Source organism: Lethenteron reissneri, chromosome 23 (genome assembly GCF_015708825.2).
Source record: "Lethenteron reissneri isolate LAM-NWPU_2019-01 chromosome 23, ASM1570882v1, whole genome shotgun sequence".
NCBI classification, from domain to species: Eukaryota; Metazoa; Chordata; class Hyperoartia; order Petromyzontiformes; family Petromyzontidae; genus Lethenteron; species Lethenteron reissneri.
In genome coordinates this window covers 12,477,455-12,496,964 of record NC_083801.1, presented here as the reverse complement: position 1 = coordinate 12,496,964, position 19,510 = coordinate 12,477,455, and the positions used below count along the sequence as shown (strand labels likewise).

At 43.7% G+C, this 19,510-nt stretch overlaps 1 protein-coding gene across 6 annotated transcripts; it reads right to left on the bottom strand.

Annotated features, from left to right (window-relative positions):
- Positions 1–10,447: 10,447 nt before the first annotated feature.
- LOC133345997 (sugar transporter SWEET1-like) lies at positions 10,448–18,856 on the bottom strand. 6 transcript variants are annotated; one of them, XM_061557222.1, is made up of 8 exons: positions 18,465–18,810; positions 17,656–17,694; positions 16,244–16,965; positions 15,722–15,799; positions 15,459–15,582; positions 15,171–15,332; positions 14,215–14,334; positions 10,448–11,781 (listed from the first exon to the last, which is right to left on the bottom strand). In XM_061557222.1, exons 3-8 carry the CDS (start codon positions 16,324–16,326, stop codon positions 11,662–11,664), a joined length of 687 nt encoding a protein of 228 aa, XP_061413206.1. In that variant the 5' UTR covers positions 16,327–16,965; positions 17,656–17,694; positions 18,465–18,810; the 3' UTR covers positions 10,448–11,661. The 6 variants fall into 6 exon arrangements, with proteins under 6 accessions (XP_061413206.1, XP_061413208.1, XP_061413207.1 ...); XM_061557224.1 differs by lacking the exons at positions 17,656–17,694; positions 18,465–18,810 and adding an exon at positions 18,838–18,856; XM_061557223.1 differs by lacking the exons at positions 17,656–17,694; positions 18,465–18,810 and adding an exon at positions 18,817–18,835.
- Positions 18,857–19,510: the final 654 nt, after the last annotated feature.

Here is a 19,510-nt window from a genome sequence, read left to right as displayed (position 1 = left end):
TGTTTTGATGAGAGTTAAAAAATAATGAATGTTTAGTATGCGGCGTTGTTGTGGTGCATTAAATCTATACACCCCCATTAAAATGCAAGCGTCAATATTTGTTCCTGATACATTGATAACGCGATATTCCAGCAAAAGGTTATGCGCACGTGTCTGTATACATGGCGTGCGTAAACAAGCTTGTGTACAGATGTTCTATTTGGCAAGATTAATAGTTAGCGTGTATAGGTGCATTACAGAGTATCATTAGTGAGTAATTATCATCATCATTATCGCCGTCAGCCGTGCATTCTATCGACGGTAGCATAAAGAATTCATCGTGCTGGCGCCTCTGCGTTTCAAGTCGTATGCAACTGAAGTCAATATGATCCAACGTTCTCTGATAATGTCGCTCAATGTGCACGCTGATGGCCCCTGGAGTATTCTCTCTGTCATTCTGTCACCATTTGTTTTCATCAGCTGTCACTCCAGCCTCTCGCGCACATAAGCGCCATATTCTACCTGGGGACAGCGGCTCTTATAATTGGATCAGGATCATTTGACGGTCTTGGCTTGGTGTCTGTCCATGTTTCTTGATCTGCTGCGCCTTTCGTTCATTTCGAGTCTGAGAAATAAGCAAGCAAGCGCCAGAAACGATACGCAGGTGTTCGGCCATGCGCCGACATGGCACGCGAATGATAAGGGTTGGATACATGATTCATGCAATTTGGAAATGTCATTTTGCACGGTCACGGCAACGTTGTGAGCACCAAAACTGAAAAGGGAACGAAATGTGCGTTAAGGTCAGAGATTGCTGATTACGATCAGCGGGAGGTCCATTCCGAGTGGCTGGCTGGCTCGTTAGTTATATCGGGTTAGGGTCAGGGGGAGAGCCAGTTCCAGTGTTTGGTTGGCGTTGTATAGGGTTATTGTCAGTGTGAGGGTTAGTAATCGTGGCTGGCTGGCGAGTTAGTTATATAGGGTTAGGGTCAGGGGGAGGGCCAGTACCAGTGTTTGGTTGGCGTTGTATAGGGTTATTGTCAGTGTGAGGGTTAGTAATAGTGGCTGGTTGGCGAGTTAGTTGAAAAGGGTTATGGTCAGGGGGAGGGTTAGTACTGGTGGCTAGTTGACTCGCTAGTTGTATCAGGGTTATGGTCAGTGGGAATGGTAGCACGAGTGGCTGGTTGACTGGTTAGCTGGTTGGATAGGGCAAGGGTCGGTGGGAGGGTTAATGCTTGAGGCTAGTTGGCTATTTTGGATTCGGCTAGGATCAGTGGGTGGGCTGTCTAGTGCTAATGGCGAGTTAGCTTGGTTTTTTCCCCAGATGCCGGTGTGTGCGCTGTGCGCAGGTGGGAACTGTGGTGGGAGATGAGCCATGCTGTTCACGCCCGGATTGCACGAACAATTGACCGTGGGATTCGTGCCCAACGCGTGTATGTTTTGCATTACTGTGTCTGCACGCATGCGTTAATTGTATTTTCCCCTCGTATAGTGCCGTATCAAGGGTACGCAATTCTGTGGCGTAATTCCTAGCACGTTGGACTTGTAATCCAGGTCACCAGTACGATTCCCCGGAGCGGCAGTTGGAACAAAAATGGGCACGCTTCTTAAATACCCATGCCTCTGTCCACGGAGCAGGATAAATGAATGCGCCACAGTTAATCGATCATCAGGTGGCGTGTGGTGGGGTAGGGTGTGGGTACTGCCAACTCTTCCAAGACGTATGGCCTAGAGGGGGCTCTGAAGAGCATCCTCTTGTCGTTATCGTGGTAGCCTTTTCCGCCAGCAGCGAACTGCGCAATACATTGCAGAGCTGTGCCATTACCTTTACAGCGGTCTAATTGGCGTCGTTCAAGCCCTGCCAGCGGAGTGCTCACGAGCGGGTTGATGACACCACTGTTCATCGCGGCATCATCAAGCTCCGTCATTCTATACTGTGTCATGGGGAAACAGAACAGCGGTCACCTTTGCTTGCGTTCCAACTAAATGGTCATCCTCGCATCGGCTTTTGGCGAACCATCGAACAAAGACGGGCACTGCATCGCGCGCTTTCAGGTGCCCTTCTGCGGTCGTCTGGAACGCTCTTCCTTCCGATATTTCAATGCGAATTGAGCTATGCGCTTTTTAATCTGCATTGAAAAGATTTTCTTGAGAACTGAGTTTTTCTGTTTAGTTTGTTGCCCTTGGCTACGTACGATGCGAAATAAGTTCAACACACACACACATACGTACGTACATAAATACCGCGTGCAATTAAGCAGGAACCCGGGCGATGAAACCCCTTATTCCAATCACCATAAGCTATACCCGCAGCAATTTGCCAACAAATGTGTTGCAATACAATCGCATGTTTAACGTAATGGCGGCACGCTGACGTCTTCTTAGCGCGTGTTCTCCACCACATTCGTAATTATTGACTGCCCGAAAGGGATTTTTTTTTTACGTTTCGGGAAATGGTCCTTTTTATAGCAGAGAGATTGAGAAGGCTGCGTTCGAAATCTATCTGTCGTGAAAAGGGTCTCAATGTCTGAGATCGTTGACGTTTTCCCCTTTTAGGGAGCAGCGTTATCGACGAATGTGTAGAGTTTTTTGTGATTTGTGCCCCACTGCAAACACGGTATCACACAAACAAAATCACCACTTTCACTGTGATAATGGACTGGAGCGTGTCACCAGCCGGGTAACGTGTGGGCAGTGGAGTCTGTAAGACACTACCATCATTTAATTTCATCGCTTTGCTGGTCCACACGCGAGACCGTGGTGAAGGCTCACTTTCATCGATCGCGCCGGAGAGGCGGGCGGACGTCAGCGTCAATTGAGGGACCTAGTCCCTCCACACAACCGCCTGGCCACGCCACTGATGACTTGTTAATTGGCGAGGCTGAGATAGATGTAGACCTTCTTCTACTTCGCCGTCTGGAGTCCCGCGAGTTTTTCTATTAAACGCATGGCCCACATTGAAGTGGGTAGACGTTTGATTAATGAAGACTCAATTCCAAGCACTTGGTTATATTGATACGCTATTTGCGATTGTAGATATTCTCACAAAATGATCCGTAGGTATTTGGTAAGAACATTGTGTACCCTTTCAAGTGGCGTTTCCCTTGCATACCCAGTTGTTGCAGACCTGGTCAGTCAGACACGTACGGTAAATCATGTTACGATACGTTAACATGAAATAAAAACAATGCATTTGTGTGGATTCCTGAACGCAATAGCAATGCAACTTTGTAATCAACATGTATTTGTATTGTTTCACTTCTACGATCATTATTATGACCACACGCTGAAGTCAGATGGGTAGAGCTAATGCATTAACGATTTAAACCTTCGCTGGAAAAGGCGTAAACATTTCCCCTATTGAACCCAAACGTTGGCTTATAATGATACGAGGTTATGCACGCGGGTATTGAAGAACTGTACGTGTCAGGACATGTTTGAATTCTCGTACCCGAGGGACCAAATATTGTCAAGTTGTATTCCTGACCACGGCTAACTTCATTGGCGAGAAGATCGTCTAAACGGGTCCTGACCAACCCCTCACCTCCCTGACACGATTCACCAACCTGCATTCACCAGTATGCTAACGTTACATGCCCTATATGATGGCAAGACACGGCCTTCATCGAAGTCGATTGAGTTTGTTTTATTAGTACACTGATAATATACCATTATATCGTACATATATACATACAAAAAAGCGTTATGATTAAAAAAAAATAGGTGTAACGGTTTCACGGCACATTTTATTGAAAAAAATATTTTCTGACTACACATTTGCATGCACCACATAATCCCACACATAATCGTCCGTACATTTTTTTTCTTTCTCCAGGTCTCCCTGACAAAAGGTTTCCTCACAAAGAAGTCGCGCCTGCTCTAACCCCGAAAAGCCACGTTTCAACTAAGGACAGGGTTCATTTTAGGGCAGGGTACGGAACCTTTTTTTCACTGAGGGCCCACTAAGACACACATGAACAAACGCTTCAGCAGTCGCGTTTGTCACACTGCATGAGCTTCTTGCAGTGTTATATGTGACTTCACTGCGTTTAAAGTTTAAACAGCATTTGCCAGGTCCATAATATTCTCCCCTAGTACCTGATCAAGTTCGGCTAAGATGCTAACAGTGACGGATAAAGAGTGTCGTTTCCGCACCGTTTAAAAGTGCGTGGCCACAGGCAGTTTGATATCGAAGTCGCGGGCTGCCTCTGGACACTGCTTCTCCACTCATAATTTAGAGCAGGGGTCCTCAAACTTTTTAAACAGGGGGCCAGTTCACTGTCCCTCAGACCGTTGGAGGGCCGGACTATAGTTAAAAAAAACTATGAACATATTCCTATGCACACTGCATATATCTTATTTTGAAGTGAAGAAACAAAACGGGAACAAATACAATATTTAAAATGAAGAACAAGTAAAGTTAAATCAACAAACTTGGCAGTATTTCAATGGGAATTATGGGCCTGCTTTTGGCTAATGAGATGGTCAATGTCCGGTTCCATATTTGTCACTGCTTGTCGTAACAAGTGATGCAAGTGTGCATCCATTAGTCTAGCTCTGGTTGGAGATTTCAAATGTTTCATTCAGGAAAAAGTCTGTTCACAGACATAAGTGCTGCCAAAGATGGTTGCCATTTTGAGTGCATGGTTCCTGAGATGAGGATATGTCTCAGAGGGGAGAGATGCATAGAAATTATGAAGGCTGCTTGACTTGAATGCGTCTTTCAGAGAGTCACAATTCTGCAGTTCAGCCAGTTCCATTTGGTAAATTGTATCCACATTTTCAATGTCAATAGAAAATGGGTTACGGAAAAGCTATATGTCCTGTTCATGGAGATGAAGCTATTTAAATCCAAATTGGAACTCCTTTTGCAATTTTTCCAGTGAATCCACACGTTTTGTTTGGGAATGCAACCAATGGTTTTTCCGCTAACAGATTTTGAGTTGTGGGGAGATGGCAGAAGTTTTCCTCCTTCACTTGTTTGATGAGGAGGCCTAATTTTACTTCAAATGCTTTGACATGTGATTGCATATCACAGATGAGCTTCCCCTTTCCTTGAAGTTGCACATTGAAACTGTTGAGTAGCTCTGTTACATCTGTCAGAAAGGCAAGGTGCCATTTCCATTCTGCATCATTGAGCTCTGGTACTTCTTTGTTTTTTTAAAGCAGAAAAGCTGTAATCTGTGGAAGTAAGTCATAGAAACGTTTCAAAACTCCCCCTCGACTCAGCCAACGGACTTCTGTGTGATACAGAACATCTTCATAGTCAACATTTAGCTCAGACAGAAATGCCTGAAATTGTCTGTGGTTTAGTGCATGAGCTCTAATGAAGTTAATACAAGATACCACTAATTTCATAACCGAGTCCCACTTCAGTGATTTACTACACAGCGCTTGTTGGTGGATGAGGCAGTGTATGGCTATTGGATGAGAATGGTTATGTTTGTCCATCTCTTGGTTAATGCGAGCAATTACTCCTTTCTTAGACCCCACCATGCTAGGAGCACCATCAGTTGTCACACTGGCTAGTTTAGCCCAGTTCAGCTCCAAACCATTCACAGTTTGGCAAACCTTTTCATAGATATCCTCTCTTCTTGGTTCTTTCGGTAAAGTCACGTAGAAGGGCAGTAATAAAATAATAAAAATAAAACATAATAAAATAATTCTCACGACGTTTCGGCCACAACGCAAGCAGCCGTCCTCAGGTGAAAACCAGGTCTGTCGGGGAGACAGCGTCTGAATGAAACAGCACACGAGCTTGGAGCATATATAAGCTGGGTTGGAAACGGGGGAAAGAGCGCCTTGACAAAATAATTTGCATATCAAGAGGAATTTAGCATATTTATGGGAAATGCAGGAATGTTATTAGTACTAAATATGCAGCACGGGCATATGTAGTACTAATCACATTCCTGAATTTCCCATAAATATGCTAAATTCCTCTTGATATGCAAATTCTTTTGTCAAAGCGCTCTTTCCCCCGCTTCCAACCCAGCTTATATATGCTCCAAGCTCGTGTGCTGTTTCATTCAGACGCTGTCTCCCCAACAGGCCTGGTTTTCACCTGAGGACGGCTGCTTGCGTTGTGGCCGAAACGTCGTGAGAATTATTTTATTACTTCCCTTCTATGTGACTTTACCGAAAGAACCAAGAAGATGAATCCCTGCAGTCACGAAAGCTTTAAATCGAAAGATATCCTCTCCTGTAGTTGTTCCTTTGATGCTTTGCAGTGCAGCAAGCTCTTCTGTGACTTCGAAATAGTCATTCGTCCCACGAATAAAAATTTGAAGTTGTGCAGAATCACGAACATCTCTTGCTTTCGTCGAGTGCCAAGGAAAAATAGGAAAGTTTTTTTGTGGAGTTTTGCAAATGCTAATACAAATTGTCTCCCATTTCTTCAATCCTCCGTGTAATTGTAGGTCCTAAAAGACTCACTGTACTAAATAATAGGCCTTCTCTGGACACATCTCTTTGGCAACAGAAAGAATGCATTCTTTAACAAATTCTCCCTCCACGAATGGTCTGCCAGTGCACGCTATTAGCTTGGCAACTTGAAAACTTGCTCGCAGTGATGAAATATTTATCTGCTTCTGCTTCACAAAAGTATTTTGCTGAGTTGTTAATGTATTTTTCAGTTTTAATATTTTATCTTTTCTCACTTTTCCGACCAAACAAGCATATTTATCTTCATGTTGAGTTTCATAGTGTCGACGTAAATTGTATTCTTTGAACACAGACACTATATTCTGGCATATCAGACACACAGCTCTTTCCTTGTACTGCATGAAAAAGTAATCATAAGTCCACTGTTCTTTGAATATCCTACACTCCGAGTAAATTTTTCTCTTTCTTGACATCATTGTTTCCTAGGGAGTCAAAATTGATGTTAGTAAAATACCAATATATATACAGCGCTACAAAAACAATATACCAGCAATAACTTTGCCCACACAGAGACATACAGACTGCACTGCCCATCAATGCAGTCTGATTGGGGGGAACTCCGCCCCCTCTCCCTCTTCCACCAATGACCGTCCTTCTCATGTAGAAAAAAAGTAACAGACAGGCAGCGGCGGCAAAAACACCCGGCGGGCCGGATAAATGTCCTCGGCGGGCCGCATGTGGCCCGCGGGCCGTAGTTTGAGGACCCCTGATTTAGAGTATAACGATTACACCCCCACCCCCGCCACCTCCGTCGAGATGCCATGAACCGTCGCGAGTTTAGTTCACGAATACATTCAACAATCGATTATTTTTGAAAACACGGTAATGTTGGAGAGCGGCTTCCAGCGGCTTTAGAGGGCCATATTAAGATTTATGAACCGATAAAGTAGTATAAATCCACGAAACGTAACAACATATGGTTGGCTTGGAGAATTGACATTAATTGATAAGTCAATGTGGATCGTTACATTCACTGCCACGAACAGCGCAGAGGACAGTGGCGTTAGACATCGGGGTGTGCAGGCGGTGCGACTGCGTCGGGGCCCAAGCGCAGGGTTACGAAGACGGGGGACATTAGATTAGGGGGGTGAGAGAGGTGGGGGTGCAATTGATTCCTTGCACCAGGACCTCTGCCAAACATGCGACGCCACAGGTGGATTAATGCGCCTGTGTGAGAATCGGTGGCACAATGATTCACTACACCGGAAGATTTACGAACCGAGTTCAATTCTCCGGCAAAAAGATATAATCAATCGCAAATTGTATCTCACTCCATTCTGGACCTCTTTTAGATCGACTCAGCCTCAAATGAGTACTGTATCGTGTCTGGTGCGTTATGTAAACGGAAGAAAATGGGGAGACAAAGGCGGTCGGGCGTGGTGTGCTACTGGCCAAACCGCCATCCCCTCGCGTGCTGTTTTCGATCGTTAATGGGTGCCTACTACGGAGTCCTGTATATCTTTACAGCACTTGCCCCAACAAGCCTATAAAGATAATGGGATCATCTCGGCTTTATGAGCGCATCTCGTGTGCGCGTCGTCGCAACGCGCGCATCTCGCGCGGCTCCAAATCTCAAGCACGGACAACACGGACTTCAATCGCCTCGCTCATTAACATTTAAACGATGGCTATTTTTGGCATCACCATCCCCCCCCCCCCCTTTTTTTTTGGGGGGGGGGGTTGTTTGCGCCATCCGCGCTCGCACTTGAAAACTCCCCAAGTGCGCGCGCACAGGGAGGGAGGGAGGGCTTCATTTCTCATGGAATATTCTCCAACGGTCCAGGCCACCACAACCTGTGCCCACTCGCCTGCCACGTGGAGCTTGGGGGGGTAGACAGAGTTGGCAGGGAATTGTTGTCCCCCCCCCCCCCCCCCAGTTCAGCCCAGGGCAGCTCCGACCGAAATTGAGCCCTGGGTGTGCAAGCCGCAACCACCACCACCCCCACCTTGAACGTTTTCAAACCACTGCTAAAACGCTCAACGGACCACACCGTGAATGCGTATCACGTGGATGCAGAGGAATAGAGCTTTACAATGCGGCACGCACAATAACTCCACTGCTGGATGAAGACCTCTCGACACCGTGCGGGTCGTGGGAGTTGTTTGGTCTTGACTCGAGGTTGCTCAGTGCCGGGTTTGATGAAGGCGGGAGGAGCATCAACGGTGGAGGGGGGGGCATGCATAGTATTGTACAATAACGGAATTGCTGCATTGCCCCTTGTTGACAATAAGGGGCCATCCATTGAGTAGGTACGCAAAAATCTGTCAAAACTTGACCCCCCCTGGACGCACGCGGACTTTTTACACCCCCCCCTCACCTGCGTACCTATGCCCGACGGACCCCCCCCCCCCTGAATCCTATAAAACAACCGATATTTAATCCACGCAGACACGATCAAGGATTAATAATATCAACGTTTTTAAGCAGATAGTCCACCGCCGGACGATCTAACTCATTTGAAGGCCAATGTAGAAAAATTATTATCGAGGCTTCACCCCCCCCCCCCCCCGTTTCCTATGCGTACATCGCAAGCGTACTCGATTGGGTTAACCGCCCCTCTCCCCTCCCATGCGTGCGCACTAAATGGATGGCCCCTAACGCAATCCCGCAGCAGCCTGTTTTAATGCCCCGTGGTCCCCCGTCGAATCACTCCATCCGGGGTTCCACCTGCTTGGCTTGCGAGATCTGACGAGGTCGGGTGCTGCATTGCCGCCGATTTAGTCATAAGGGGGCTATCGAGGTGGCGGGGTTAAATCTTGACAACAACAAAAACCACCCTTTCTGCTGCTGCTGATGGGTGGTTTCTGTGCAAGTCCCGACGCCAGTTGCGCAATCGGCCCTTCCACGGAATGTACATGAAGACAGCGGTGCTGACATAGCACGACACGATGAGCGACGCCAATTATCACGCTGTGTTCGCGGGGAATGGAAAGCGGAGGCGTTAATTTTGTTGGCTTTTGTTTTCATCCGTTCAAAGAGACACGCGTTGGAGAGAAAAAAATGGACATTGCATTTGCATAAGCACTAAGTATGGTTTTTGGTGTTTTGGGGCAAAATCATATTTGCATGCAAATACGGATTGAATGATGCCTTGTTAAACAGATTGGGACAGCGTCCAATCAACACATTACAACAAGATAGAAGGTCCGCAAACACGTGTTGATATTGTTCGTATTGTAAAGACACTATAAAGAGAAAACAATTCGAAAAGGCAAGTAGGAACGTGTGCCTTATTGAGATGCAGATGTGCTAATAATGTAATCTAATTTGGACATCTTATAGGCACACTGGGGCATGAAAAGACCTAGACACTTAACATTGCAGAAGCCCAAGGACTAAAGTCACTGTTGAAATGCTCAAGGTCACGGTGAGATTATGCAGCGTTACTGTACACTCAACAGTCTATTGGGATCAACTACAAGGCGACTTTGAAATTGGCCTCGTGTTAATACACACCGAGCAAATATATTTCCCAAACTCAATTTTGCTTTTGCCAAGCTATTGATCTGCAAATTGCATTGAAGGTATTTCCCATTTCCGATTGTATCCTATGTATTGGTCAGAACTAATTTCTGTGACCAACGAGTCCTCTTAAGGGTAAGAGATAATTCTAGATTCGAAGAGATAAATGCAAAACTTGCATACACAAACAGTAAAGGCGATTATATTAACATTGTAAACCAATTGCTGTTTGTTCGTTTAAAAAAGCAATGGCATTTCCTTACGAAAATGAAACGTATCTGCACATATTTTTTTTCTTGAAATTTGTTTCGATATTGCATTGGGAGAAAACCCCGAGTCACCAATACAGTCTTGAACAGCTGGATTCAGTCAACTGAAAGTATTTCCAACTGAAAGTATATTGAAGGGAATCGTGTACATTTAGACTGTTAAATGCATTCGTAGGCAAATGGCAATGCAGAGAACGGTGAAACTTGTGGCTGAATATAATGCTGCACAATCAGTGCAGATTGCTAAATTGAGTGATCTTTCGCGCACAAAAAACAAAGACTCATGCAAGCATATTGGTCCAATTACGTTTTTTTATAATCCATTTGAAACACAAACAGGCCTCGGGGCAAACTCATCAAAAAAGCAAACACTTAAAGGTATGTGAGGAGCGTTCCAGCAATGTTTATTGCACTACTCTAACCTAGCATCCCATCCCGTTTCACAGTGAATACGTGTCAACAACAGTCCTGGACCCCCTTTACATCAAAACACACTGACCAGCGTTGTGGAAGTATGGGTAAACCCCCCATAACCGAAAATGTCTCGGAAGGCATTCATCCAGTAGTGGATTGAAAAAGGACTGTAATTTAGCATTAACATTACGCACAAAGTGCTTGCCACAAATGAACCACAATACCTTTGTGATCTCGTCAAAGAGCATAAACCATCACGTGAACTCCGGTCATCCTGGAATTGGCTTTTGGCTATCGAACAAAGACGGTAACTGCATCGCGCACTTTCAGATGCTCATCTGCGACCTTCTGGAATGCTCTTCCTTCCGATATTAGGAAGCTGTTTTTAAATCGATTGCAAACTCATTTCATTACAACTCCTTTTTGTATTTAGTTTGTTGACCTCCCCCCCCCCACACCTCCGAATAATACGGTTGGCTATGTACGGTGCCAAAGAAATTCAACACGTAAATAAATCGATATCACGCCTCAAATAAGCATGCCGAGACAATGTCATCCAAATGCGGATGTGATGTGGCCACCGAGTGATTTATTCACTTGCATCAAAAGGGCACAATTGTGCAATGGTCAAGTGAACTCTAACATTCCACCAACCCCGATACAATGCGAGCAGAAATGTGTTTTGGCTACATTATGAAACATATCAAATGGAACTGTGGAGTTCTTTACCATGCATGTAGCAATATATATCATCATGCACGACGGTGTGTAAATGCAACAATCCCATTCAGGTCTGAATATATAGTTCGCATTTGTAAAAATACTTTCATAAAAAAACTGATTTAAAGCCTAAGGCAGCTAAGGTGAAAAAGAATTGAGACTTCTAAAATACTGACACATTTCCTGTTGCCTTAGTTTTTGTTACAAGGTTTCTAAACCCACAATTTTACTTGTCAAGGTAAAAAAAAACACCCATATCCATTGATAAAGTTTCATCCATTTTTCTTTAAAATTCCAAACACTTTGTATAATGCTGATAGTACAACACAGATGTTGTGTAATTCAATGTCCAAGCCACCGATACGTATGCACTTATGGAGCTTTCAGCGTGGGTGACGACATATCATATCGTGGAGGGTTTTCAGTCCTTGGATACATAACGAAGAGCGACAGCTGTGCCACTCCCAGCATCGATCCCAGCACATTTGGAATCTGTATTGGAGAAGAAAATTCGAAAAAAAAAACTGTTTTGTTGTTCTCTCCGTAGCCTGTTATTAGAGCATTCAGACATGTGGCGTTCATACCACACATTCATAATTAAGGATACCACATAGTAGTTAAATGTCGTTGTCTAGTTTAATTGTAATTATACCGTAATGTTTAAATATATTTTTGCATTGTTTTTTCTCATTGTTAACATAATCGTGGTTTAAGCAAGCCAAAGAAAAACAATCCTTTGCGTAACTGTAAATTGGTGGAATATCTCAAAACTCCATTTCACGGCTGATGTCAATTCTGGGGAGGATGCCCCTGATGGGAATGCCTCTTATGATCATGCAGGGCACACTTATTCAGTAAAAAGCCATACATTACTTCTGGTACATCAGCCGAGAGGCAGATAAGAAGTGATGTTTCAGAATTACATGCCCAAGTGGATATTTCATCACTTTTTTACATTTTATCTGCAGTATATTGCACATACAATGTCTTTGTGTACAATAGCCTATAAGCAATTAGGAACAAAAAGGGATACCCTGAAATGAATAGAATTGTCAGATTTTTGTTTATTTTACAATGTGATGCTTTTGAAACTTTGCATGAATCTGCCATCAAATAAATTATTTTATCAAACCTTGACCTCAAAGCCTGATTACAAAGGGCCCGCATGGCCACTGTCATGCATATGGAGTACTATATAATGTAAAAAACTATTTTTAAATCGTTTTGCGATGGCCACAATACGGCCATGTACAGATTAACATATGTAATCTGAGAGCATTGGACTGGACCACTACAAATGGTATGTAATCTCATTTGCAATATAACAATGAAATGCATGGATAGAATAATTAAGGTATGGCATTTGTAACATGATAACCTGTGCAAAATTATAATAATGCCTAATGTAATTACCCTCCTGCTTAACGATGTGACCATAGTTGCGGCATATTTTTGAAAGTGGAAAACAATGGCTCCATCGTCAAATTGCCACGTTGTGATTTAGTCACATTTTCTAAAAGGTTGAAAGCATTCAGCATAAATATACACACAACTGTCTCCAAGGTAAACCCCTCATTATCCAATGTCATGCGAATTTCTGTTACATGCCAGCAGAACGTAAAACAGTAGGGGTCCCCGTTGCTATGGGGGGGAAGGATCCAAATGAGGTGAAGGGGTGAATTAATAGGCAGTTATCTCACCAATATTTCATTTGTGCACAGAGTATTCTCTGAAGCAATAATACAAGCAATAATACATGGCTTTATCCACTGACATTGGTTGCTGCTGGAGGCTCACAAAGTCCTAGGACAGTTCTCGTCCTCTACACAAAATCTTGATAGATATTATCATGCAATGAAATCTAAATGGGCATATTTTATCATTCACTGCAAAAGGCCTCAATAAAGAATGGTCCGTGTGGAATTATACCAACACAGACATCTATCTGCACAAAGGTCCCACACACTGCTGCATTAAATTGTCATAAATATCAATAATGACAAACTGTGACCACCAGCACTTCAGATGTCATTGATGTGTATACGAATGCCACTTGTGCATTATAGATGCATTAAGACACACTTTTAATAATTAAGCATAAACATTTGAAAGATGACCGATGTAGTTTCACTTACAGGCAGCTCAAAATGTATATTTAGAATTGTATTAATTGTATTTGTATCTATATTTAATAAGCCATATCACCTAAGAGGCAAAAACAAACATTAAATATGCATAAATGGGAATGTACAAACTTTACAATGTATACTGTAAAATTATTGCCTGAATAAATGCTTCACCTTGTGAAACATTTTCAAATAGAGAAGCAGTTTTATCTGCAATGTGGAATCTTTTTCACTTATCAAGAATCTGGATGACAGCCAAATCAGGGTATTTTATGTGTACTTCAAACCAAATGGGGAAATTGCTGAAGAATGTATATTGACCTCAGAATGTAACTATGTATTCTTACGCATAGAACACAATGGTACTGCTGCATTCTATGTGTGACGATAACCAGCTAAACTACAATTAAAAATTATATTCCTCAATGTGATTTTCTAATTTCTCCCGAGATATTCACACTGCATTCATCTAGACCAAGGTAGGTCTAGATGATTTTAAAAAATGTAATGTTCCAGATCAAATGTAGATACCAATATACAAGCCAATTTTACAAAACCGTTTTAAATTAATTTACACCAACTTTACATTAAAACTATGGTTTTGTTACATATATTATTAAACAATAACAAGGTGCTGAATTTTTATTCTGCTATAAATCAGCACCACGTTGATATTTAAGAAATTACTCACCAGCATGCATTATACATTTTTCCTTAAACCTCCTACACTAAGTAGTCCTCTATCCAGCAGTGAATTGACAGGGTTTCTAAAAATCGTAATTATTTTGCAAAAACAAACCTTAACGAAGCTATCATGAATGATGACTCCATATATGAACCACTCCAGAGCCACGACAAAGTTAGCGAGGCACAAGGGGAGGGCCAGACACTCCGTGCTCTTGGTCCGCAACACTTCAGCCTGCGACACACACAGCCCTATTTGTTTTTATCAACACAAACGGCACACGTTTTATTCAGAAGCTAAATGTCCATTACTGTGTAGAACACCATCCATGTCTTATTTTTCTTGGTGACACTTGCCAGTCAATTTCAACATTGGCAGCCACCCCAAAATAAATCTCCACAAACTTGTCCACTTGTAATTATGAACATGACATTAACATTACACCCTTAATGGTGCCAATGAAAAAAAGTTGCTCAATGTTGTCCTGTTCAGACTATGGCTTTATTAAATGTTGAATTGATCGAATTGTATTGGGCCCATGTGGATCATACATCAGTTTAGAGCAAAGAAACACGTATGCCTGCCAACAGTTAACTTTCCAAAAACCATGCTGGTTCACATCAGTGTAGTAATGGCACTGAGCATGCTAATAGGCAGATGTGTTTTGGATAGTATTTTATGGCTTAGAAAATAAATGGTTTTCATTTTAAGTCCTTCCATGTCAACAGCCATGATGTTTATGTGGAATGACTGCCACCTAGTGATTATTCCAACAAAGTCCAACCCTCTACACAAGCCAGATTTTTTCTAAACAAAATGTAATCAAAAGCAGACCACAATCTACATTTCCTATATTTATCGTTTTTAAATCTTATTTTTATTCATATAGCGTCTTATTCCTGGCCAAACACTAAAGCAAGTTATGAAACAGTGCTGTATTTGAAACATGTTCACACAGCAACACATTACAAATTAAGCATACGAAACTGTTTGTTTAACCAATGTTATTACATTTAAAAATTCTGAAAACTGCGTAGATGTCAACAGCTGTAATGTGTTTGCTGACTTACAATGGAAGCAAGTGGCGCGCCAAAATTGATAACTGCACCGAAAGTGCAGAGCAGACCCAGGTGATACTTTGCAGTTTCCACATCTTCCGCCAAGAACTTTATGTAAACAAGCGTCGCGAATAGGATGCACGTGGCGCCTAACAACATCCTGTGAAGTGGTTTCTAGCAACACAGGTATGCCGAATTAAAAACTCGACACGTCACGTTCATGAATGTACAACACCACGCAACAATAAATGCTGTTTGTAATGGTGTAATGTAAAAAGTGCATACGATACCGTGCCATACCTTTTCGTCGGCGTGACTATAGAAGTAAAGGACGTACAGGAACTCTATAAAAGCCCCAGCAGCATTGACGTATATTAATGTCATGTCAGTCTTCAGTAATCCATACCTCAACCACAGCACTGAACTGAATGACAATGAGTGCATGATGTATTATTGTGAATCACCAAACATTTGGAACGAAACATTTGCAACAATGCTTTGGTTATGACGTCGAATTGAAAAAATTGAATCTGAAAGTCATCAAGGCATCAGATGCGGCTTACCAGACAGTGCATGCGACAAAAGGAAACATTGATAATCCATTAGTGTTCCCCTTCCTTTTAATTTTCAAACATATATCACTGCGGGGCAGACAAAAAACAAGACTTGCTTTAACGAAAAAATTTGTTAAACAATCTTTTTTACCAATATATTTAAGTTTAACACGTAGGCTTATCGCGGCCAATATCATCCATAATACAGGTTTTCTTGGGTTAGATCGCGTAAAGTTCTAAATGTGTCGTTAAACGCACCACCACCCGACACAGCCAATTAGTAAGGTTTGTCACGAAAACAGAACATGCCAATCTGTTTACGTGACAAACCTTACGAATTGGCTGTGTCAGGGTGGTGGCAGGTTTAACGACACATTTATATATTTACGCACGCGACTTAACCCAAAAACTCTGTTATGGATGACATATATTTTAAACATTGCAAACGACGATGCGAACAGTGTTGCAGCCGTACAAATGACAAAGCTTTCAGTGTTTTTGTAAAACATGTGTTGTGAATGAATGACTTACATTCCGGTGAAAAAAAATGCGATGGTACTAAAGGTGGCCACGGCTGACACGATGTCTTGTGTTGAATATGAAGACAATATCATGACTGTTTATGTTTAAAAAAATAAAGTATTCACTTATGTGCTTCTCGTCAATAATGTATATAGTACACAAATATGCCAAGCTCCAAGGGCAAAATGCAGGCTAACATAAAAGAGGATTTTTGAAAAATCCACACGTGATGAAATCTTGCACACACCACTCGAGGTCATGGGGGCACATGTTCCCATTCAGTCTCTGTTCGTTTTCACAAATGTAGATGATGAATTCCACTTCAGTCTTAAGCATCCGTCTAAAGAGCTTTAAATTCGTTAAAAAAAATTTCTAAACCAAAACTGACCTCAAATCTGTACGATCTCCGGATTGTTACCTTGCTGGCTGCATGCAGCTATGTTCAGCAAGCTAAATCTCAACAGCAGGCTACAGCTTCACCCATATCTTATTTGAAACGCAGCAGATCAGACCGTCAAGTTATACAAGTGCCTGGCTGAGTTATATCCTTTTTGAGGATTTAAGGCAAGTGGTTCGTTCGGCAAGCGTCACGCACGGTAAGCCCATGGGGACATGAATTAGTTGTGGTCAAGTGTTTGCCTGACTGCACTCCTCTCTAAAGCTTCCTTGGATGGTGGACGTCAACATTAAGTCATTGATCACGGACGTAAACTTGAAGTACAGTAGTTGATCTGTAAGAAGAGGGGGGGGGGATGGTAGAAATTATGACAGCGTTTGAAAAGTTAAAAACGTTTGCAAAAAGGCTTTTTTTATTACATCACGCCTGAATAACCTAAATAAACGTGGCTATTTGCGCGGTATTTACAAGTTCAACCGCGGATTAAACGAATCTCTTAATCTGCACCACTGTCGGTCAACAGTACATCTTAGTATTTATACATACCCCGACAACGCCAGGGCCAGAGAAGCTTGGTCTCCATAGGATCGCCTCACTTATGTGTTCACTTAATATTTGGGTCGCAGCGAATTAGTGATATTCTCTACTACGAGACATCGTAAATGTTCACACTAATCAGAGTGCATTTTGGAAAATTTCCTTGCTCATTGTATTTGTTTAAACGTCTGATTTCCTGACATTTACGAAATAGCAATTACATTTTCAAACAAATAGCCATAATAGCAATAAAACGTTATTGTCCTGCATCACAACTTAAAATATTCGATGGTATAAAACAATTGACACCTACGGAGCCCATCAGTCCCACGAATCGTGATGATTCCGAAAACGACTACAGCGGTTCATTTCAATTATAATCACTGCAGCATTGTCAGCTGGATTCACAATTACATTGTCAATGCAATTAATTAAGATAAAAGACAGCTACAATTGTGATTGCTCCGAGGTTGTGGTCGCTATGCACCTGGGTCGTGAGCCCCGGGCTTGCGAGACACTGAGCGTCCTTGATTAAAACAGAATTTCAATTAGAATTTCAATTACGAACATTGTACAATATATACACAAGCGTTCTCTCTGGCGTGGTGGGGGGTCATCGTTACATCATCTCGACGTTAATCCCGTGTTCTTTAAGTACTATACGGGCAGAGTATATCACAGCAGGTGACCCCAGCTTGATTCCCAGTCAAGGGCAAACATCAGCGGCGATGTACATCTGAATCTATCGTCACCCATACATACATAACCACCCTTATCCCATACTCTTTGGTTGTTTCGGTAAAGTCACGTAGAAATAAAATAAATAGAATTACGACGTTTCGATTGCAACACAAGCAACCGTCATCAGGTGTGAATGAATGAGAAAACAAACATCGCAGTCGGTGGTCAATTGAAACCACATCAGTGCATAGCCGCACTGACCAGCGTCTATAATATCTTTACAGAACAAATCACATCCCAACAAACCCACCCGGTTTGAGAGGACGACATAATCCGGCAACGTCTCTACAGATGTCTGTAAATTGCTTTGTTTTCAATTCAACATTGGTGACATCGCCATCGTAACTTTAGATGCCACTTACATCGCGAATTGGAAAGCGTCAAACTCGCGTTACGGCCGGGCACTTTGCCTTCTTTCGTATATCCAGTAACTTTATTGATTTAATCAAAAGTCTCCCGGCTGTGCGAGAGTTGGCGACGGTGGTAACTTCGACAGCGTCGATTCGGTGGGGCGCACGGACCACCACGACCACGACAACAACAACAACAACTCACTGCGTTGGCTCGCGATGGCTCTCGACAACGCAGCCACGCGTTCCGAATACCGCGGGGACAACGCGAAACGACGGAGACGACGACGGGTGGATGGGTGGCGATGATGTTCGTGTTGTTAGCGGTGATGTTGGTGTTGTTGGTGGTGATGTTGGTGTTGTTGGTGGTGATGTTGGTGGTGATGTTGGTGTTGTTGGTGGTGATGTTCGTGTTGTTGGTGGTGTTGTTGGTGGTGATGTTGGTGGTGATGTTGGTGTTGTTGGTGGTGATGTTGGTGTTGTTGGTGGTGATGTTGGTGGTGATGTTGGTGGTGATGTTCGTGTTGTTGGCGGAGAGTTCCCGCAAGCGACTTCACCGCGACCCGTCCGCCACTGACGCTGCGCGTGCTCCTCCCACCGCGCCACGTGCTCGGCTACGCCACGCCCCCTTCACTCTCTTGCCACGCCCCCTTCACTCTCTTGCCACGCCCCCTTCACCCTCTTGCCACGCCCCCCTTCACTCTCTTGCCACGCCCCCTTCACCCTCTTGCCACGCCCCCCTTCACTCTCTTGCCACGCCCCCTTCACCCTCTTGCCACGCCCCCCTTCACTCTCTTGCCACGCCCCCTTCACTCTCTTGCCACGCCCCCTTCACCCTCTTGCCACGCCCCCCTCCACTCTCTTGCCACGCCCCTTCACTCTCTTGCCACGCCCCCTTCACTCTCTTGCCACGCCCCCTTCACCCTCTTGCCACGCCCCCCTTCACTCTCTTGCCACGCTCCCTTCACTCTCTTGCCACGCCCCCTTCACTCTCTTGCCACGCCCCTTCACCCTCTTGCCACGCCCCCTTCACCCTCTTGCCACGCCCCCTTCACTCTCTTGCCACGCCCCCTTCACGCTCTTGCCACGCCCCCTTCACTCTCTTGCCACGCCCCCTTCGCTCTCTTGCCACGCCCCCTTCACTCTCTTGCCACGCCCCCTTCACCCTCTTGCCACGCCCCCCTCCACTCTCTTGCCACGCCCCCTTCACTCTCTTGCCACGCCCCCTTCACCCTCTTGCCACGCCCCCTT

Coding starts and splice junctions, on each gene's coding strand:
- LOC133345997 (XM_061557224.1), bottom strand. CDS start 16,326: ATGATATTGTCTTCATATTCAACACAAGACATCGTGTCAGCCGTGGCC. Junction 15,583..15,721: donor TTTGTCGCATGCACTGTCTG/GTAAGCCGCATC, acceptor ATTGTCATTCAG/TTCAGTGCTGTGGTTGAGGT. Junction 15,333..15,458: donor ATAGTCACGCCGACGAAAAG/GTATGGCACGGT, acceptor CTGTGTTGCTAG/AAACCACTTCACAGGATGTT.